At 45.8% G+C, this 20,967-nt stretch overlaps 1 protein-coding gene across 3 annotated transcripts in view; it reads right to left on the reverse strand.

Moving 5' to 3' along the window:
• LBH (LBH regulator of WNT signaling pathway) overlaps window positions 1-20,468 on the reverse strand; it is a 68,956-nt gene extending 48,488 nt beyond the window's left edge. The window contains exons 1-2 of one of the 3 annotated variants that reach the window (XM_049696349.1): window positions 20,331-20,468; window positions 8,035-8,173 (exon numbers count right to left, since the gene is read on the reverse strand). In XM_049696349.1, the coding sequence (XP_049552306.1) occupies window positions 8,035-8,096 (62 nt within the window). In that variant the 5' untranslated portion in view covers window positions 8,097-8,173; window positions 20,331-20,468. Of the gene's footprint in view, window positions 1-8,034; window positions 8,174-12,672; window positions 12,689-17,096; window positions 17,180-20,330 lie in introns of those variants that run through there. The other 2 variants (XM_049696350.1, XM_049696351.1) reach the window with 2 other exon arrangements.
• Between the last annotated feature and the right edge of the window lie 499 nt (window positions 20,469-20,967).

Here is a 20,967-nt window from a genome sequence, read left to right on the forward strand (position 1 = left end):
TGTGCTTTCCAATAGGTAGCCATATGAAGCTATTTAAATTTTAATTTAAATTAATTAAAATTAAATTTTAGCTCCTCAGTCACACAAGCCACATTGCAGCTGCTCAAATAGCCACACGTCGCTAGCGGCTACCATACTGGACAGTACAAAAGTATAGAACATTTCCATTATCGTGGTAAGTTCTATGGGACACCACTGCTTCAGCATCCAACTATTAAAGAGTACGTAAAACTTGTAAAAGATCAAAGCAAGAGTTCAGTGATTTACTGTCAGCCTCATAAGGAGCTTACTCGGACTTTAGGTGACGGTGAGGACTGACTAATGTGTTGATTGTGTACATCACTGTCACCAACCTGGATGAAGGACTCAGAAGCATGTACAGTAAATAAACAAATAATACAAAACGAGGAGGGAAACACGTCCAAGATGATAAAAAGTCTAGAATAATATAAAACAAATCAGAAGCCAATAAGAATAAAACAAATTAAGTAGGCACAAGTAGCAGGTAATATACTTAGGGATGCAGGAGTAGGGGATGAGTAAAGCATATAAATATAAATGGGAAATGACTAGAAGTGTAGGAAAAAAGGAATCAAAATTAGGGTCCATGAGTTGTGAACGACAATAACAAAAAAATGCTTGTTAATAGCATCATAAACACATTATTGGTCAGAAATGTATCTGGCTCAAGCCTACAAATGAATGAATCAATCAATCAATCAATCAGTGAAAGAACCAACCAACCAAACCAGAGGGGGTGCCCATTTAGGGGGTAAGAAGAGGTGTTGAGTGGGAACACAAATTGGGGATGATAGGAAAAGGAAATAAAATTAAATCAAACAAAACAAAAGAAGGTCTTCGCTTAGCTTGACGATGATAATGTACATAAGTTGAGAATGATGACCTTATATGTCTATACCGGGAGTTTAAAAAGAGAGAAAGCAGATGGAGAGAGATAGAAGATCTCTCTTGATAGAAAAATTAGTACAAGGTGGTGTCTTTAAGGCCATAAGACCAGGTTCTGAATTGGTTGGGGTTTTGTCATTGTTGTTCTTGTTGTTGTTCTTTAACTACTGCTTGACTTTGGACAAATTGTTAAGCTGGCTGAGAGTCTCTTTCTCTTAAAAAATTGGAGTTAAAACTGTATCTGTCCTACCTCCCTCTCAGGACTGTTGGCCTGGTGAACAAAATCACAAATGAGATGGGAAGTTGTGCTCCTGGGAAGAACTGTAAAGTGTTGTTACTGTGACGAGTGCCGGGTTGGGGGTGAGCAGCAACGGGGTCCTTGGTCTCTCGCACTTAGCCTCACCAGCAGCATTTCAGTTCTGAGCTGTCTGGCTGGGAAGGGACTCTGCCCACCATCCCTGGGGCTGAGGGAGCTGGGCCACATCACTGAAAATCAGGCCTCTCAGGTGCTGCCGGGGAGGTTTGGGGCTCTCCTCTGAGGACACAGGACCCCGGAGGACAGGCAGCCCATGTGAAGCATGTCAACTGGAGTGGAGTGTCCTGAGGTCAGAGTGACCCTGATCAGAGAATGGGGGCAGTGGCATCCCCTCCTCTGCCTACCACCTCCACATCCCCAGCTCCACACCCCCTCCCCTGGCCTCCCAGCACAGGTGTCAACCTGGCCTCCTTGTCAACAGCTCACGTGCTAGTGAGAGACACTAGAGCAGCCTTCATTCAAACCCAGCTCCACTAACCTGCCAGCACATTTTATAATTTGCAAAGTACTTTAGCTGATCATCCTACGAGGCAGTTGTTATTACCTTCTTTTCATGGATGCAGACGCAGGCACAAACAGGGAAAGTGACAGAAGATAGACACTGGGGGATTCAGGACCCAAACCTTGGATTGTTTGTATTCGAATCCGTGCATGTTTCAGTGTCTTGTGCTGCTGTAGGCCTCTTGCCTTCGGGGTGCAGGGGACCCAGAAGAGGAGAATGCTTTTCTTTCCATACCCCTGGCTCCCAGATGCATGCCACCTGAAACCACAGCGGTCCACACCGGCGCTTTCCTACTCTTTCTTTGGGTTCCCTCTCGGTGAAAAATTCTTACTCCCAGACCTCCGTGGGCTTTAAAGGATGTAAGCACCTATACAGAATGGCAGCCTTCTGCCCTCTGCTGGCAACTCACGAGATTGCCCTGAGCTAACCCATCCATTCAATTCCACCAAATCCATTTCTTCTTCTTTGAGATCACTTTCTTTCTTGAATAAATACTCTGGGATTTTTCCAGCTCTTACTGTGTCTGAACAGAATACAAATCATAATATCATACAATGAGCATCAGACTAAAAGTTAGGAAACCTCGGCTCGAAACTGCTTGTTTTTTGTGGGATATTGGGCAAATCTTTCAGCTTCTTTGAGCCTCAGTTTCCTTATTTGTAAAATGGGTATAATATCTACCCCTTGGAATGACCGTGAGGATTGAGTGATAGGAAATACTTGAGGGTCACAGAGTGGGGTCTGAGGAGAGTCCCAGTTAATATTTGTTCGTACTCATGGCTTTGCAGGATTTCCAGGACTCCTCCACTTGCAGGAGACCTCCTAAATTCAGTTCAAATAGTTCAAAGATTCATAGAGCTGGAAGGCAGCTAAAGGCAGGTCACAAAGTGGTTTTTAGAGGCTCCCTGTAAAGCACATTAAAAGTAGCCAACACCCTATTCATTGTTCAAATAGTCCTGCCCCCAAACCTCACCCCATATCCTCACAAAATGCGGAAGCTGAGCGTCTTGAGAAGCAGCCCATTTCCCCTTTGGCCAACTTGGCCTGGGAGCAAGTTCTCTCTCCCTTGTGGGAGAGCATCCCACTTGACCCAGAAGTGAGGCCCAGAAGTAAGGTCAAGGGGAATGCTTGGGGCATATGGTACTTTCTGCCAAAATCCATTTGCTCTGCTCTTCGGTGTATTAGTATAAGCTGGGGGCTGCCTGGTTCTGCCTTTATTAAAACATCTCATTCTTGAATTCTCCCACGTTGGAGTGACATTTGGAAGAACAGAGTCCCTACCTTACAATGCAAGTGTTTTTGAGTGGGTCTTTTGGCCATTCGTAGCTCCATGTGGAAGCCAGCCCCACTCACTGATGCCTGCAGCACAGGGGTCAGAACTACCATTGGTGAGAGGTTATTTGGGGACAGGTAAGCCTGGATGGGGTGAGGGACCTAGAGCAGTGAGGGGACCAGGGAAGGCCATCTGGGGAGAAGAGCACCCAAACCGGGAGGCTGGGGACATGTTCGGAAAAGGAGGTGGAGAAGGCAACTTGAATTTCTTGACAGTTTTGGCAGAGGAGCTGCTGAGAATCATCTCATACTCTTTGCCACTTGTGGGCAGGTTTTGCATTCCTGCATTAAGAAATCACCCAGTCTGGGGACTTCCCTGGTTGCGCAGTGGTTAAGAATCCACCTGCCAATGCAGGGGACATGGGTTCGAGCCCTGGTCCGGGAAGATCCCACATGCCTCAGAGCAACCAAGCCTGTGCGCCACAACTACTGAGCCTGCGCTCTAGAGCCCGCGAGCCACAACTACTGAGCCGCATGCCACAACTACTGAAGCCAGTGTGCCTAGAGCCCGTGCTCCTCAACAAGAGAAGCCACCGCAATGAGAAGCCCACGCACCACAACAAAGAGTAGCCCCTGCTCGCCGCAACTAGAGAAAGCCCACGCGCAGCAATGAACACCCATGCAGCCAAAAAATTAAAAAAAAAAAAAAAAGAAAAGAAATCACTCAGTCTGGATGGCTACACACCTCAGCCTCCCAGAGCCCTCCCATTCTCCCCAGAACCCAAATCTGATTGCCAAGCGTCTGCCCTGCAGCTCATTGTTCTCCTACTTAATCCATCTTCTATTCCCTTTGGAGGGAAGGGAGAGGGATAGTGATGATGTGGAGGAGATACAGGCAGGTTTGCCCATTCCTTCCTTGCCTTTTATTTGTACAATACAGACACCGTTTCCCTGACTCACTATTTGTGGGGTCTCCAGAAAAAATTAATTCTGAATGCTTTATCTCCCCTGCTAGTCTGTGGGAGCCTTGAATGTAGGAACCAGGACTTCATGTGTCTGAAGCCTCACATAGTGCCTGGCACATGACAGGTGTACAAAAATGTGTGTTGAATTTAAATGAACAGCAAGTCATCTGAACAGTTTAAAGTTGGAAGCTTGACATCATTTAGTCTAGTAGCTCTCAAACCTGGATGTGCATTAGAATCACCCTAGGAGCTTTAAAAAAAAAATTAGAGCCCTAGTCCCTCCTTAGACCAGTTAAATCAGAATCTCTGAGAGCAAGATTTTCATAGTTAAATGACCAGAAAAGAGCTCATCACCTGAAGGCATGCTGCAGTGAATCCTTTTATGAAACTGAGGTCACTTTCTAATGCACCCTAATTATCCACTGCATTATGTTTCAGTCATATAATACATTTTCTTAAAGTTGAGCCTATGTGCTCTAAATACATAGAACATGAATTTTTAAATAAGTAACTAGCAAATATAGAAGAAAAAAGGTAATTTTCACTGGGTATTCAGAGACTTGCCCATTTGTGGAGTGGCAAAAGGTTCAGCATGATATCATAATGGTTGAGCTGAATTTCATTTGAAAAAATGACAAATAACCCAAAGGATGGAAAGGAGTGAGAGAAGGAAGACCCCCACCCCCAATAAGAGTCTTTGTGTGACCTATTGGGACAGATTCTGGTTCAAAGACACCTTCTTTGGGGACTTCCCTGGCGGTCCAGTGGTTAGGACTCCGCACTTCCACTGCAGGGGGCAAAGGTTTGATCCCTGGTCGGGGAACTAAGATTCCATATGTCTCACGGTGTGGCAAAAAAAAAAAAAAACCCAAAAAACAAAGACACCTCTGGAAATGTGTATATATCTGAATATCCTCCGTTTAAACAGAACAGAAGTGATAAGAATCTAGTGTGGGTTTTAATTATATTAAAGTGTCTGCTGAGAGAAGCTTGGCCAGCACTACCTACACAGCCCCAGCTGCATGGAGATGGCAGGGAGGGTTTTATAGATCACAGCACTTCAGGACTGGAGCAGGATAGAGACAGGCAGAACCTCAACGTCTTTCTCTGAGTGTGGTCCGGAACCAGCAGTGTGGACCTCCCTCATCCAGGAGCTCGTTAGACCTACTGAATCTGAATCTGCACCATAACAAGATCCCTGGATGGTGTACAAATACACGGAAGGTTAAAAACATTGCCTTTAAAGGTGCCCCACTCAGCCCCCTTCTAATGATTGCCACTGGCTTTACATGGAGAGGGCTAGATCTTTTCTTTCTCACCCCAGTAGCCAGTGTGTAATAAACTCTTACAATATTTTAACAGCCTTTCTGAGCCCTCATGACATTTTCTCTTTATGGGGAAAAGAAAAAAAAATTAAAAAGAAATGAAATAGTTGTCATTACTGATTTGAGGCCCAGAGGGAGAGAGGAAGAGATCAAAAGTCAACATCTGTGATTCTGCAAATAGAAAATGAAATGTTTCCCAGGCGGGCTGGGAAGCAGCCATCGAGTGCTCGGCTGGTCCTTCGTGGTCCTGTCGGAGGTGGCTGAGTTCAGCCCAGAGCCTTTAAAGGGCTGAGGTGGGAGCGCTTAGCCAAACCCCCAGGAAAACTTGAGGTGGGTCTGCAAAGGCCTAGGCACCAAGAGCGCAGGCCACTAACAGTCCTCTGCTCACTGGAGACCCTCACAAGGAGCAGAATAAAATATCACCTGGACGTTGGACACTTCGTACAGGTAATGCTCCAGTTACCTCCTCCCCACCCCCACCCCCAGCTCTGAGCCTTGTCCTTCCTCTGTCTGGGGACCAGGTCTATCTGGGGAGCATGAAAGTGATGTAGAGTCCGGAGCCTTCTTTCTGCTCTGAGAGAAAAGCCAGAGTGTTGCAAAGTAATCAAGCTGCCAGCGTTCTGCGCTGGGGTCGAACATGATGGGGGCCGGTGGGGTGGTCAGGGAGTGAGGGGATTCGTTCCAGAGACTTAAGTCTCCCAGAAATCCCTGTGATCCATCCATACCTGGATGGGCTTCCCCATCAGGGCTCCCAGAAGAGGTGGGACAGAAGCAAAAGTAGTGAATGTTACAACTGGCTTTAGTGAGCTCCTCCTGTGGGCCAAGCATGATACCAGGTCCTTTTCAAGCATCATCCCTGTTACTCTGAACAGGAACCCTACAAAGCAAGCAGTCCCCCATTTTACAGAAGAGGAAAGCTGAAGCTCAGAAGGCATGAGTACCATCCCTAGGTTCAAAGAATTAATACACAACAGAGCTTGGATGAGCACCCAAGCCCAGTGGTCTTCTCCCTACTGTACCTGCCTCTGTACCCAGGGATTGAGAAGCACCCAGTTCTGGCCCTAGCCCTTAATTAATTGGCCCCGTAACCTTAAGCAAGTCCTTTTGTTTCTCTTGGCCTTGGTGTGCTCATTTGTAACAATGGGGATTAATGGGCCTCCCTTGTGTTTTAAAGTGCCTGGCACTCAGCAAATCCCCAGTGGGTACTAGTTTTCTTCCTTCTTCCTTTTAAAATGAAGGGATGGCCTTGGCACTAAGATGTAAGTCGTGGAGGTTTAAGACTGTGTGGCTGACCACCACAGGGAGGGCTACTATCTCAGATGGAAGGGCTCCTCCGGCGGGGTTCCTGTGTGAACCAGCATCTTTGCTCTCCTTCATTGCCACACGTGGCTCAATGCTCTGATCACTCTTGTCCTCTGTGTAGCCTTGGGACCTCCAACCAGACAGGCTCACCTTGACCCAGATGCAGTTTTCTTTTCCCTACTCTGAATTCTGGCCAAGAGCAAACCTCAGATACACTGACCTCAGGACCATCGATTCTTGGGCCTCCTGCCGGCACTCCCAGCCTGCAGGGCTCCAGTGAGGGAGGGTGCTGGGGGTCCAGGGCTAGAATGGTTCCTCTGCTCCGCATACCCTCTCCACCCTGTGTCCCCTCTCCACCCTGCATCTCCTCTCCACGGTGGGGAGAACACATGTCAGTCCAGCGATTCAGTGCTGAGGGGCCCCGAGCCAGAGTCCCCTGGCACCCTAAACAGGGTGCTCATTGCTGCCTGGGCTCATGCCTTAATCACTCAAGAATCAGAGCTGGGTATCACTGAACCACTCTTCATTCCTGACTGAGTACTAGGCAAATGGTCAAAATTGGATGCATTCCTGGCTTGAGGGTTGAGAGTAGGAAGAAACACCTTCTTTGTATATTTTTTCTATATGTTTGGGTTATGGTTTCTTTGGGGGGTAAAGCATTAAATGTTGGTGCTCTTTAACCAGTAATTCCATCTTCCTGAGGACATATTCTGGGATAGGAACTAAGGTTTATATAGATGTTCATGACATTGCCACTAAAGATACAGAAAATAGCATAAATGTTCAACAATAGGGAAATTGTTGAACAATTATGCTACAGCTTTATGATGGACAATGATATCCATTAAAAGTGATGTTTTCAGGGGACTTCCCTGGCGGTCCAGTGGTTAAGACTTCGCCTTCCAATGCAGGGAGTGCAGGTTCGATCCCTGGTCGGGGAGCTAAAATCCCACATGCCTCGTGGCCAAAAAACCAAAACATAAAGCAGAAGCAATATTGTAACAAATTCAATAAAAGTTTAAAAATGGTCCACATCAAAAAAAAAAAATCTTAAAAAAAAATAAATAAAAGTGATGTTCTCCAAGAACTTTAATCACTGGGCAAATACAAGAATCATGTTAAGAGAAAAAAGTGGGATTCAGAACTGTATACACAAATTAATTATAATTGTGAAACTATATGTAATACAGATGTGTGTGTGTATATAATATATAATAGAAAAATATGTAAAAGACAAAACCCTAAATGTTAACAGTAGCTGTGGATTATTTAATTATGGGTTTATTTATTTATTTCCTTGTTTAATCCTTTCTATATTTTCAGGTTTTCTTGTCAAATTTTAAAAATATATTTTAGGAGAGGGAAATCTGTTTGTATAAAGGGCACTCCTTAAACCCCATCCAACCAGTACCCGCCACGCAGGCTGATGCTGGGCTCCTGGCTCACCTCGTTGGTGTGTGGCAGCTGTGAGTCCACTGTCCCTCTTGCTCCAGCCCAGTCTTCTCCATCTGCTTCTCCAAATCCTGGGCCAGCTGTGTGTGTGGCTCTGTGGGTCACCAACTAACCCTGCAAGTCACCTGCGTCACTGAAAGGAAGCAAGACAAATGCAAGTTGCAGTTTCTCCCTGAGGGGCCCAGTTCATTTTTGTGGGTTCCAGTTTGTCCTTTTCTCCCCTACTTCACATCTATCTTTCCTTCCCAACTGCTGGCCCAGGGGACTTCAGGCCCAACACTGGATGCAGAAACAACGACTTTATGTAGACTGCTTAACCAGATCCGCAACTGTGTGATGCCTAATTCTCCCCCAAATGTCTTTACTTGGTATCACTCATCGTGGCTCTGCCTCTGTGATCAAACTCCAGTGGATAAAGTGAGGGGTGCAGGGACACAAAGATAAACCCCAGAGCTGGGCTTTGATCCCAAGACTCTCCAAAGCCCACCTTCTTCCATGACAGTATACAAATGCAGATTCCAGGGCCCACCCCAGACCTACTGAGTCAGAGTCTCTCATGTGTGAGGTTGGGAATCTGAATTTTAAATACTCAGTCCAAGTGTTTCCTCTGCACTCTACAGTTTGAGAAGTCCGAGGGAGTAGAGTCGGTCTTCCTTTCCCCACCCTATGTGTTCAAATCTGTACTATATCTCTGACATCGATGCCCTTTGGAGGGGGTGATTTTCTCTTGCTTTTTTCCCATCACCTGTGCTCCTCCCCCTGGAATGGGCTGACATCTGAAGGCTGGACTGCCAGGCCAGCTGCCTGCCTTCAAGCTATCGTCCCCCTTGGTCTCTGGCCAAGTGGCTGCCAGTTGGCTGCCAGGGGCAAAGGGCAGCTGACTCTCAGGCTGGGGCAAAAGGTCAAGGGTACACCCTGCTTGAGTAGACAGTTACCAGCCCATCAGGGAAGCTCACACAGGGCACCCACATTGGGGCAGCAGTGGCCTCTGCTGGACACACAGCCAGGAAAGGCCACCTCTAGGCTGACCCAGGCTTTGCACTATGATGGCCTCAGCCCACTGGGAGCAGCTGGATGGACATGAGATGGATCTGAAAGCCTGAAGCCACACCAGGTCACATGCCTGAAGAGATCCCTTTGCAGGAGAGTCCGAAAGGCCTGCTGTGCCTTGCTGCCTGAGTGTTTTACAGACTTTCACAATCCAGTTCAATGCACGTTTGTCAGGTGTTTGCGATGTGCTGAGCACAGGGGTGGGAACTGAGGCACAGACAAGGGGAAGGGTAGGTCTCATTCTGCACGTTGCTCACACTCCTGCTGGGGGTCGAGACCCACACGTGTGGAATCACGGACTGGAAGGCAGAGCTGGAAGGGGCCTCCAAGAGCTCGCCAACCCTCCCTCCCCCATTATAAAGAGGAAACTGAGGTCCAAAGAGGTCAAGGGTACAAGGCCTAGAGCCAGAGTTGATGGCAGAGGCTGCACTGGGTGCCACAGGCAGAGAAAGGAAAGCGACACCAACGAGGGCTGGGAATGGCGGGGCGGGGGTCCCACCGAGATGGCATCTAAACTGAGTTCTGAAAGAACGGGCGGAAACAGGTGAAGGACAGTGGGGAGGAGGAATCCAGGAGGCAGGAAAAGAATGAAACAAGACCTGGGACCTTGGTGCCCACTGAAGTACTGGAAGAGAGACCCCCGAGGAAGGGTCAGCTGCATAATTTGGGGACCCCATGCAAAATAATAGTTCAGGGTCCCTGCTGGGTTAGGAAAGTCATTCTCCCCTCCCACAGCTGAAGGGCTACCACCTCAAGCCACAGAGGCCAGGTGACCCCAAGGGATTGCAATCCTCACACCCAAATGCACTTGTACCTCCATCAGGGGTCGGCAGGAGGTTCTAGCCAGGCCACCTATGCCAGCTCTGAAGGAGGACGGCTGCTGGCAACCCCACCCTGAGATGTGGGGGGGTGGGAGCAGGGCATGTGCCTGACCATGACCTTCCCCATACCTGTAATCAGGTCCATGGGTCTGTCCCTCCAGTGAGACCTGGTCACCCCCTGGGCAGAGAATGGCAGTGGCTGCAGGAGAGGGGTGGGGAGGGGCAGGCAGGCAGGGCCTGGAGCCCCAGGGGGCAGGGAAGAGGGTCCCCGGGAGGCGGCAAGGGGAGGGACCATGAATGAGACCAGGCTCCACTGTCCCATCAGACTTCACTCAAAAACACAAATTCAAAGACAGAATTATTAAGAATTTCAAGACAGCAACTGCAGAGCATTAAACCAAGAGTGGAGGGACCCTTTAGGAGTGCGGGGCCTTGTGTGACTGCACTGGCCACATGTCTATAAAGCTGGCCCTGCCCAGGGGACCTCGCCTGCAGCCCTCGTGTCCATCCTAGGGAGCTCCGTCCGCAGCACAACTAGTCACTAACAGCAGTTAACACCCAGTGAAGAAAGAACAGAAGAAATGAAACCAAGAGCCAGCGCAGAAGCTCAGAGGAGGCAAAGTTGAGGGAATGCAGTACAGACAGAGAGAGAGGAAGGGAGAGAGAGAAAGACTGTATGTGACAGCCACCAGGGAAAAAAAGTGTATTTTAAAATTTTTTATTGAGTATCTTCCACTTGGGCTAAATGATGTCCTATTTTTTTTTTTTAACAAAAATCCCTATTTTGATTTTCCATCCCAGCAGACTGTCATTTGACATTCCAAACTACATCAGTACCATAAAAACAAACCTGTGGATGCTTGTTAGTAAACAGTTTGGGGGAGCTGTAAAAATATTTTCAGTTGGTGAACACTTTTTGCAATATTAGTCTAAATAAGACTATCCACAAGAATATAACATTTGTGATGTTCTCCAAGTTTTAAATGTCAAGTTAAAAAATAGAAGTACTTTTTTGTTTTAAGCTGCCTATATTTACAAAGCACTGTTTTCATTGCGTTGTTTACAAATGCCTTGTTATTTGATTCCTACGTCAGCCCTGTGAGCTAAGGGTCAGTGCCTGCTGTACAGACACTTATCTTAGAAAGTGCACCCCAGGCCTGGCTTTAGGTCCGAGCTCTGAGACCTAACCTCTCTGCCCTCGGTGTCCTCATCTGTGAAATGGGAACAGCTTAATCTCTCATATGCTATCATCAGGTGTCATGCTAAATGAGTGTGTGTTGGAGCCCTGGTGTAATGGCTGGTACAGGGCAGACATTAAAGTGGTAGGTTTTCATTAAGTCCCTTAAATTCTCCCCTAAATCCTATGCAGGGGGTATGATCATCTCTGTTTGTTAGTGCAAGGAGAAGAAGGGACCTGGTGAGCAGAACTACAGGAACTGCCCCTGGGCCGCCTGACTCAAAGCCTGGGTTGTCTCCACTACCCCACACCCTCAGTAACCCCCCGCAGGTGCTAATGTCCCCACTTCAAGCATGGGAACTGAGCTTCAGAGAGTTAAGTGATAGGCTCAGGGGCCCACAGCTCATAAAAGGAGAGGGGTCACCTTTAGACACTAAATCAGAGACAAAGAAATGCATGTGAAGCAGAAATAGAGAACAGACTGGAGATTGCCAAGGAGGAGGGGGGTGGGGGAGGGATGGATTGGGAGTTTGGGATTAGCAAATGCAAACTATTATATACAGAATGGATTAAAAAACAACGTCCTACTGTATAGCACAGGGAACTATATTCAGTATCCTGTGATAAACCATAATGGGAAAGAATATGAAAAAGAATGCATACATATATATATCAATACATAAATGTATATGTGTAACTGACTTTGCTGTACAGTAGAAATTAACATAGAATTGTAAATCAACTATACTTCAATAAAATAAATTTTAAAGAAAGAAAATAGCAAGACAAAAAAAAAAGAGAAAGAAATAAAGAAATGCATGTGAAGTGCTTAGCACAGCTCCAAAATGATAAGGAGGAGGGATAGGAGGAGGGAGGCAACCCCCTCTCTGCCACAGCTGCCTCCCTCCTCCTGGTTTCACCACCTTCAAGACACAGGCTATTGTTGGGGGGATGGAAGGCACTGTGACATTTCCCCTCCCTCAACTCTGGGTCATACTTTGTCATCCAGTCCCACAGCCACAGCCCTGGAACTACTGACCCCTTAGTCCCCAGCATGATGTCCTGCCACCATCCAGGCACTTTCATTTCAGGGTGACATTGACACACAGATCTGCTAAAAATAAGATCACGCTCCTATTTCAACGGGAGCATTGCAGTGGTGTATGAGCCTGCTAAGGAGCGCCCCCTCCTGGCCCCTGGTCAAACAAGGAGGGAAAGCTCTTTGTTTGCAAGCTAACAAGTGCTGAAGGCAGCCAGCATGTTTCTTTTCCTACACCTGGCCTCACTGTAATCCCACCCACTGGCCACTGCTACCAGGAAACGGTGGTGACCAGAGGCAGGAGATCTGTGAGAGGCATTTTTCAATCTATCAAGAGATGAGCACTGGTGTCTCTTTTTTTTTTTCTTAAATAGACAATACGTTTTAGAGCAGTTTTAGGTTCACTATACGTTTTAGAGCAGTTTTAGCAAAATTGAGTGGAAAGTACAGTGGGTTCCTGTATACCCTATGGCTCCCCACATACACAAAATTCCCCCATATCAACGTACCCCACCAGTGTGATATATTTGTTACAATCAATGAACCTGCACTGACACCTCATGTTCACCCAGAGTCCATAGTTTACATTAGGGTTCACTCTTGGTGTTGTACACTCTGTGTTTTTTTGTTTTTTGGGGGGTCTTTTTGGCTGCACCATGCAGCATGCAGGATCTTAGTTCCCCGACCAGGGATCGAACCCGCACTCCCTGCAGTAGAAGAACAGAGTCTTAATCACTGGACCACCAGGGAAGTCCCAGTGTTGTACACTCTGTGGGTTCGGAAAAACTGTATAGACATGTAACCGTCATATGATATCACACAGAGTATTTTCACTGCCCTAAAATCCTCTGTGCTCTGATTATTCATCCCTCCCCTCTAACCCCTGGCAACCACTGATCTTTTCACTGTCTTCATCATTTTGCCTTTTCCAGAATCTCATACAGTATGTAGGCTTTCCAGATTGACTTCTTTCACTCTGTAATAGGTATTTAAACTTCCTTTATGTCTTTTCCCTCTACTTATAAGGATACCAGTCACTTTGGACTTAGGGACCACCCTAATCCTGTATGACCTCATCAGATGTAACTTGATTACATCTGAAGACCCTATTTCCAAATAAGGTCATGTTCGTAGGTTTCAGAGGTTAAGACTTGAACATATCTCTTGGGGGGACAGAATTCAACCTATAGCACAATGTTTTCCCCATTATATCAGCTGCCTCATCTGAAACATGACTAAAATGTCAAATGCTTCATTCAGGCATTATTTGTTCTCAGTTCTGCTTGAAGACTTCACACTATGGCAGAAAGAAATAAGAGTGGTCCTTGAGCTGTGGGTTGACATCCCAGCTCTGCTGTACATTACAAGTGACGATTCTCATCTATTTGGCTCGGTTTCCACATATGTAATTATAAGGAAGTCAGACTGGATAGGTAGTAAGGTCCCTTTAGATCTTGATTTGACTATAATGACAAAAATCTTATATAGCACCTATGTCCAAATTATAGCTATTTTAACCCAATGCAATGAATATTTACTCAGCGCCTCTATGTATCCATCTCTAATTATATTGCATTTTCCACAACTAGATATGTTCCCTAGGGCAGTGACCATGACTAGCGCCTAGTGTGGGCTCCAGAAATGCTTGTTAAATAAACAAGAACACAGGAGACAGAGATTAGAGTGTCAGATTATGTTGACACCAAGTGTTGCAAGTGTTTATGCCTTGTTTCCCCAAAGGGAGTGTAAGCGTCTAGTGGACAGAGCCTTCCTCTGTTATTTACAATGCCCAGGGCAGGGCTAGAGGCAGTAGAGATGCACCACACAGTTTAACACCCTCCCCCTTATTCATTTTTACATAAACACATAAATGTGATCACATCAGACTCGTTGGCTCTTTTTTGTTATGGTTCCCTTTTGTTTGGTTCCAACTTTCCTCTCTCCCCCACCCTCTTCAGCACCTACCACAAACCCAAATCCTGCCAGGGGTAACTGATATTAACAATCTTGTATGTTTCTTTCCATATTTTTCTCCATATATGTAGACTCATATAGAGGCACATATTCATGTACATAAGTACTCATGTCATAAATGGGGAGGTTGTTTGTCATGGTTTTATATGATAGGATCATATTTTAGATGCTTTAAAAGCTAAAATATTTTGCTTTTCTCATTTAATAATAATACCTGGTGGAACTCTATCCAAGTCCATTGGTATAACTCCAATTTGAAATTTTAAGTGAACGCACATTATTTCATGGTACAGGTGTACTGTAATTCATTCAGCAGATGGCAGATGGGCCATATTTGATTTGTTGATCACTTGTTCTTGAGGAAGAGAGTTGCCGAGAATTCTCTGCTCTTACTGACAAATTATGTTATCCTCATTTCCCACCCTCCTCCCTCTGCCCCAGAGGTGTCCACACGGGCCTGCCGGTACTTGGAGTTCTGACTTCTCCCATCGAATCGGAATCCACACGGTTCTCAATATTTCATCTTAATGGGATCCAACGCTTTTAAAAATGGAATCCAGACTTCCTGGGCTGTTTCCAAAGGAGATGACTTTTTACTTAATGCCATCAACCTTGCTAATCCTGTATGAAATCTAATCAACACATCAGACATGGGAAGAAAATGCTGTTTCTTAAGTGAAACCGAACAAATTTTCCACAATGAGATGTGTCTCCTCTTGATCAGGAGCCCTGAAATGCGGGAGGGGCAATTTCCAGGAGCCCTAAATGGGCTGAGAGGCAGGTGAAGGAGGTGGTCCTTGCAGGGAGAGGCAGCAGAGCCTGACCTGGGAGCTGGCCCTACAAGCTGAAGCACTCTGCCTGGTGGGCGGGGGGAGTCCTTCCCAGCATCTCCAGTCTTCAGTTGCATCAAGAGAGCAAGAACTGGGGCTTCCCTGGTGGTGCAATGTTTAAGAATCTGCCTGCCAATGCAGGGGGCACGGGTTCAAGCCCTGGTCCGGGAAGATCCCACACGCCGCGGAGCAACTAAGCCCGTGCGCCACAACTGCTGAGCCGCGCTCTGGAGCGTGCAAGCCACAACTACTGAGCCCACATGCCACAACTACTGAAGCCTACGTGCCTAGAGCCCGTGCTCTGCAACAAGAGAAGCCACCGCAATGAGAAGCCCGCGCAATGCAACGAAGAGCAGCCCCCGCTCGCTGCAACTAGAGAAAGCCCGTGCGCAGCAACGAAGACCCAACGCAGCCAAAAATAAATAAATAAATAAAATAAATAAATAAAAGAGAGCAACAACTAAGTTGATTGTTGAAAACTTTTTTAAAGTTGTAAAACATAGCCATGTACATAAGAGTATATGAAACAAAAATGTTATGAAGACTTTCATGAATAAATGACCATCTGTGTGACCACCTCCAGGTCAAGAAACAATATTACCTGCACTTCAGAATATTACCCCCTCCTGTCCTTTCTGGTAACAATTCTTCACTCCTTCCTAAAGGCAGCAGTGTCCCAACTCTCGTGAGAATCACCTCCTTGCTTTTGTTAAAAAAAAAAGTGACATTTTGTAGTGTGTTATCACTACTCAACTTAATATAAACATATCATCCATTTGGTTGACATTTTGTAGTGTGTTATCACTACTCAACTTAATATAAACATATCATCCAATTGGTTGAAGGCCTCAAGTGCAAAGACTGAGGTTTCCAGAAGAAATTATCCCCAAAACTGCAATATAGAAACCCTGCCTGAGTTTCCAGCCTGCTGCCCTGCTGAATTCAGACTCAAGATTGCAGCATGAGCTCTTACCCACGCTGACAGCCTGCTGGCCTGCCCTATGGACTTTGGACTTGCCAGCCCCACAATCATGTGAGCCAAAAATTCTCTCTCTCTGGCTCTCTCTCTCTATATATATATGCATATACGTGTGTGTGTGTGTGTGTGTGTGTGTGTGTGTGTGTATCTCCTAACTAAAACATTCACTTCATCTTTCAAGCTTTAATTTTCTCATCTATAAAACAGGAAATAATGGAATCAATCTTGTAAAGTTGTTATGAAGATCAGATATAACACATATAAAATTTCTAACACAGATATTTAATGGGTATTTAATAAATGGCTATTTATAAAAACAAACACCTAATTTGTGTCAAGTAGATCCAGAAAGTGATATCTGCCCATGTTAAAGAAAAAGTTAGTAGAACAAAAGAGTACAAAATAAGTAATAGTCTCTCTCTCAGCCCAAAGAAAACTACTGTTAATGGTGGCTTGTATTTCTTCCAGAAGTTTTCTATGCAAAAGCATACACAAGTAGAGTCAAGCTATATCTATAGTTCTGAGCCTTAGTTTTAGTTCAAAATGTGTAACAAACACCTACAAAACTGTCTCCACATGGTCTAGATTCTGAGCAATGTCCTGATCAAAGAAATAGCCACGACAACCAAAAGGTAATTAAAAACGAACTCAAGTTCATATTCATATTTTTTGAACCACATGAAGGATCTGCCTTAGAAAACCCTGTTTTTTTTTCTCTCTCCTATTCTCTTGGCTCACACCCCTGAACTATCCTGCATTTCATTCTTCAAAATTCCATGAAAAACTTGTCCCTCAGCATTGAGTCCCGGTTCCTCTTCCCTTCCTCATGGTCCTTCCCTCCTCTCACATAGGAAAAGCTCACAGAAACTTCCCTGGCAAGACAAGACCCCTCAGCTTCAGAAAGAGGAAGAAACTGAGTCTTCTTTAGAGGTGGGAGGGGAAAGGCTGGAGACAGGACAACAACAACATGACAGTGATGTGCCAGGTGCCAGGCACTGTAGGTTACCTGTATTTAATTCTCACGCAAACCCTACGAGATGGGTGCTGCTCTCATTCACATTTTACAGCTGAGGAAACCAAAGCTCATACAAGCTAAGTAGCTAGGTTAAGGCAGTTGTAATTTAAATAGCTAGCGTGTTGCAGAGGCCAGGGTCAAACCCACGACATTAGAGAGATTCCTACTCACATGCTAATAGGTTTTGTCCAGTTCCCCTTCCCCTCTGTTGATTTCTTTTGTGGACCTTCCCAAGGGGATGTCCAATGTCTAATAATGCCTCCTATTAACGCCCCCTGTTTACAGGCTAGAACCTCCCTTTCTTACATCATAATCTTCTTAGGACCATATTGAATTCCTCTCTGGGGATTCTTTGGGCACTGCTGGCTAGAGCTGAATGAGTCCATTTTACCTCCTTCTCACATACTAGGCTGGGGTTGGAATGGCACCATGGCAGTAAAAATCTTTTTTTTTTTAACATCTTTATTGGAGTATAATTGCTTTACAAGGGTGTGTTAGTTTCTGCTTTATAACAGAGTGAATCAGCTATACACGTACATATATCCCCACATCTCCTCCCTCTTGCGTCTCCCTCCCACCCTCCCTATCCCATCCCTCTAGGCGGTCACAAAGCACCGAGCTGATCTCCCTGTGCTATGTGGCTGCTTCCCACTAGCTATTTTACATTTGGTAGTGTGTATATGTCAATGCTACTCTCTCACTTCATCCCAGCATACCCTTCCCCCTCCCCGTGTCCTCAAGTCCATTCTATACATCGGCATGTTTATTCCCGTCCTGCCCCTAGGTTTTTCAGAAACTTTTTTTTTTTTTTAGATTCCATATATATATGTCAGCATACGGTATTTGTTTTTCTCTTTCTGACTTACTTCACTCTGTATGACAGACTCTAGGTCCATCCACCTCACTGCAAATAACTCAATTTCATTTCTTTTTATGGCTGAGTAATATTCCATTGTATATATGTGCCACATCTTCTTTATCCATTCACCTGTCGATGGATGCTTAGGTTGCTTCCATGTCTTGGCTATTGTAAATAGAGCTACAGTGAATATTGTGGTACATGATTCTTTTTGAATTATGGTTTTCTCAGGGTATATGCCCAGTAGTGAGATTGGACAGCAAAAGTCTTAATGATACCTTCCAATTCCTAGTCCCCTCAAGCTTCAACACCTTAGTTATGGTAAGGAAGAGGAACTGTGGGGAGCAAGCAGCCTTTCAATCCCTATTTGTCATAATCTATGTAACTACGAGGCCTATGTGGGTTTTTAAATAGGTCCACAAATTCTTTGAAACTCCTCTCTCCAAAAGAGGGAATCTAAACCTCCCCTTAAGTACAGGTTAGACTTAGTGACTCAATTGTAACAACAACAACAAAATCTAACAACAACAACAACAAATGTGACAGAAGTGATACTATGTGATTTCCAAGGTTAGGGCATAAAGAGGATACAGCATCTGCCTGGCTCTCTTGGAACGCTTGTTCTTGGACCCAGACACCATATCCTGAGGAAGCCCAAAGTACATGACGAGGCTACATGTTGGTTTTCTGGCCAACAGCCCAGCTAGGCCTTCAGCCTGTGGTCAGCCTCAACAGTCAACTGTGTGAGTGGATGAGCCTTCCCATCATTCCAGCCCCAGCCTTCGCTCCTTCCAGCTAAAGCCCCAGAGTTGGTGGAGCAGAGACAAGCCCTCCTCACAGTGCTTGGCCTGAATATCTGAGCCCTGGTACCCACAAGAGATAATAAATCATTATTGTCTTAAGCTACTAAGTATTGGGCCACATTGTTACACAGTGACAGACAACTAATGCAAAGCCATTTCCAATCTCATGGTGAAATATCTGAAGGTGAATGATGGGAGTACATTGTTCTCACTCCTTATCTTGCCACGTGGAAAGCAAATTAGAGACTTATACTCAGTACTTGAGAGCCCTGGGCAGGGGAACCTGCTTATCCACACCCGCTGAGACCTGGAACATCAGGGATCTGTCCTCAAAGGGTGGAGCCACGCCAGCCTGGACATCAGACCTGAGCGCCACTTTTCAGTCCTGCTTCTTGCTGGCTGCTGGAGTGTCTTTTCTTTCTTCCTCAGCTCACGGGCACTCACATTCAGTGGTACCTCAGAGTAACATTGAGGGCCAATACCCTGTGGTTTACTCGTTTTTGGCTGCATATCATTGGCCCAGGAACTCAGGGAGGGCGTGCATGAATCCTTGTGCCTTGCTCTTTGGGTCCCAGACAGAAAGCACACTGCAATCATTTGGGGAGATGTCAATGCTCCCCAAGTCCCAGCTGTAAGGTTATGAATTTGATGTACCCATCCCAGTTGCTATCTACCCTGCCATATGCTTATTTCAGAGAAGTGAAGGTGACCCGTCCGCCCAGAAATGCTCTCTTGCCAACACTGCTCTGGGTGGGGCCTTGGAAACGCTCACTTGGGTGGGTGGTGGCATCTCCCTGCTCTGGTGTCTGTTTATCCTCGTCCTCTTTCTGTAGCACGTTCCAACCCCTTCTTAAACATTTCCTCTTCCCCCCAGCATAGGGCTCCCTGTGCATCTTCCCAGTGGAAAGCAGTTCAACCCTGTGCTTCCCAGATATTTGGTCCCCAAGGCAGTGGCTGGTGGGCAAGCAGGTTGCTGGCCCTGAACTAGCCTGACCAGCCAATTCCGATTCCGCAAGGGAGTCTCAGAGATTTCCTCCATTTAGTGACTCACACAATCGTTCTCCACTTGGAACAGCCAGTTCTGAACCATGCTGTCTCCCAGAAATTGTAATTCCAGTCTCATCCTCATCTTTACAACGTCCCTTTTGCTTTCCAGTGGTGTTCCAGGAAACTTGTTCATGCCGGGTTCTTCTCTCTCTCCCCCTTTCAGGAGGCCAGGATACAAATGCAATTTCGGCTCACATCCAGGGATCTGATTTTAATTTAAGATGCAGCTGGCCTGCTCCTTAATTCCAAAATTCTTAACAGCAATCTCTACCCGCAAGTTGTAACACTCACAAAGCCACCCACATGGTACAGTTTTAGAGCTGTGTAACCATTAATGAAATACAGTGTATTGTTCTACTTCATTTAATTTAATGGCTGCATCATGTACCATGGATGTACCATAATTTGTTTAACTAATCCCCTATTGAAGAACATTAAGGTAATTATTATTGTTATTAAACGAGCAGCTGAACCTTGGAAACACACTCTTAAATGCTTTCTCTCTGAGGAAAATGAAGAAACTGACTGTTTCTTATCAAGCTATCAAGCCCTTGGAGATTATTATACCCCAGCCTGAGATTCACTGGCAGCCTTAGAGGTTGTTACCGATAGGAGTGGGCCACTCGGTGTTGGAGCCAGAAAAGGTTGACAACCAGCACAGCCTTTGAAGACTAAATATTCAAATCAAGGACAAACCTCTGAAAGATCCACTGATGAAAAAGTAACCAAACTTCCTTGTATTTTCTTCTGATTATAATCCTCAGGACCTTCTTTTACCCAGCCACAGAATACGTCTTCTTGAATATGCTTATGGGTGATGTCTCTTCCTCTTAGATGTTCAGAAAGGCCTGCTTGCTGTATAGGAGAGAAGCCAAGAGACTCAGGGTGTCTGCACAGCCACAGCCCCCCTCAGATGACGGGAGGCTCCTCACCAGCAATGTGCCCTGTTTTGTGTCTTGTGAAAGTGCTTCATAGCCAATGGCAGCCACATTTAGGCAGACAAGAGAGAAGGCCTGTGAGAGCTCTCCATCCATGAGAAACACTACACTGGACTGTGGCAAAGAGACCTAATCAGAGCCCAGGCTTGATGGGGAGACCACAGGTAGATGGTGTAGAAGCAGGAAGTCTGTCAGCAAGGACTGATGCGCCAGACACTCCTCTAAATGCTTTACATGTTCTGACTCTTTCAATGTCATACTAGCCCTATGAGGCAGGCGCTATGATCGCCATTCTGCAGATGAAGATGAAACTGTGCAACTCAGATTGGGAATTGAACCCATGCGCCGGGACTCGAACCCAGCCAAAACCCAGATTGGGACTTGAACCCATGGTC

Source organism: Orcinus orca, chromosome 13 (genome assembly GCF_937001465.1).
Source record: "Orcinus orca chromosome 13, mOrcOrc1.1, whole genome shotgun sequence".
NCBI lineage: Eukaryota > Metazoa > Chordata > Mammalia > Artiodactyla > Delphinidae > Orcinus > Orcinus orca.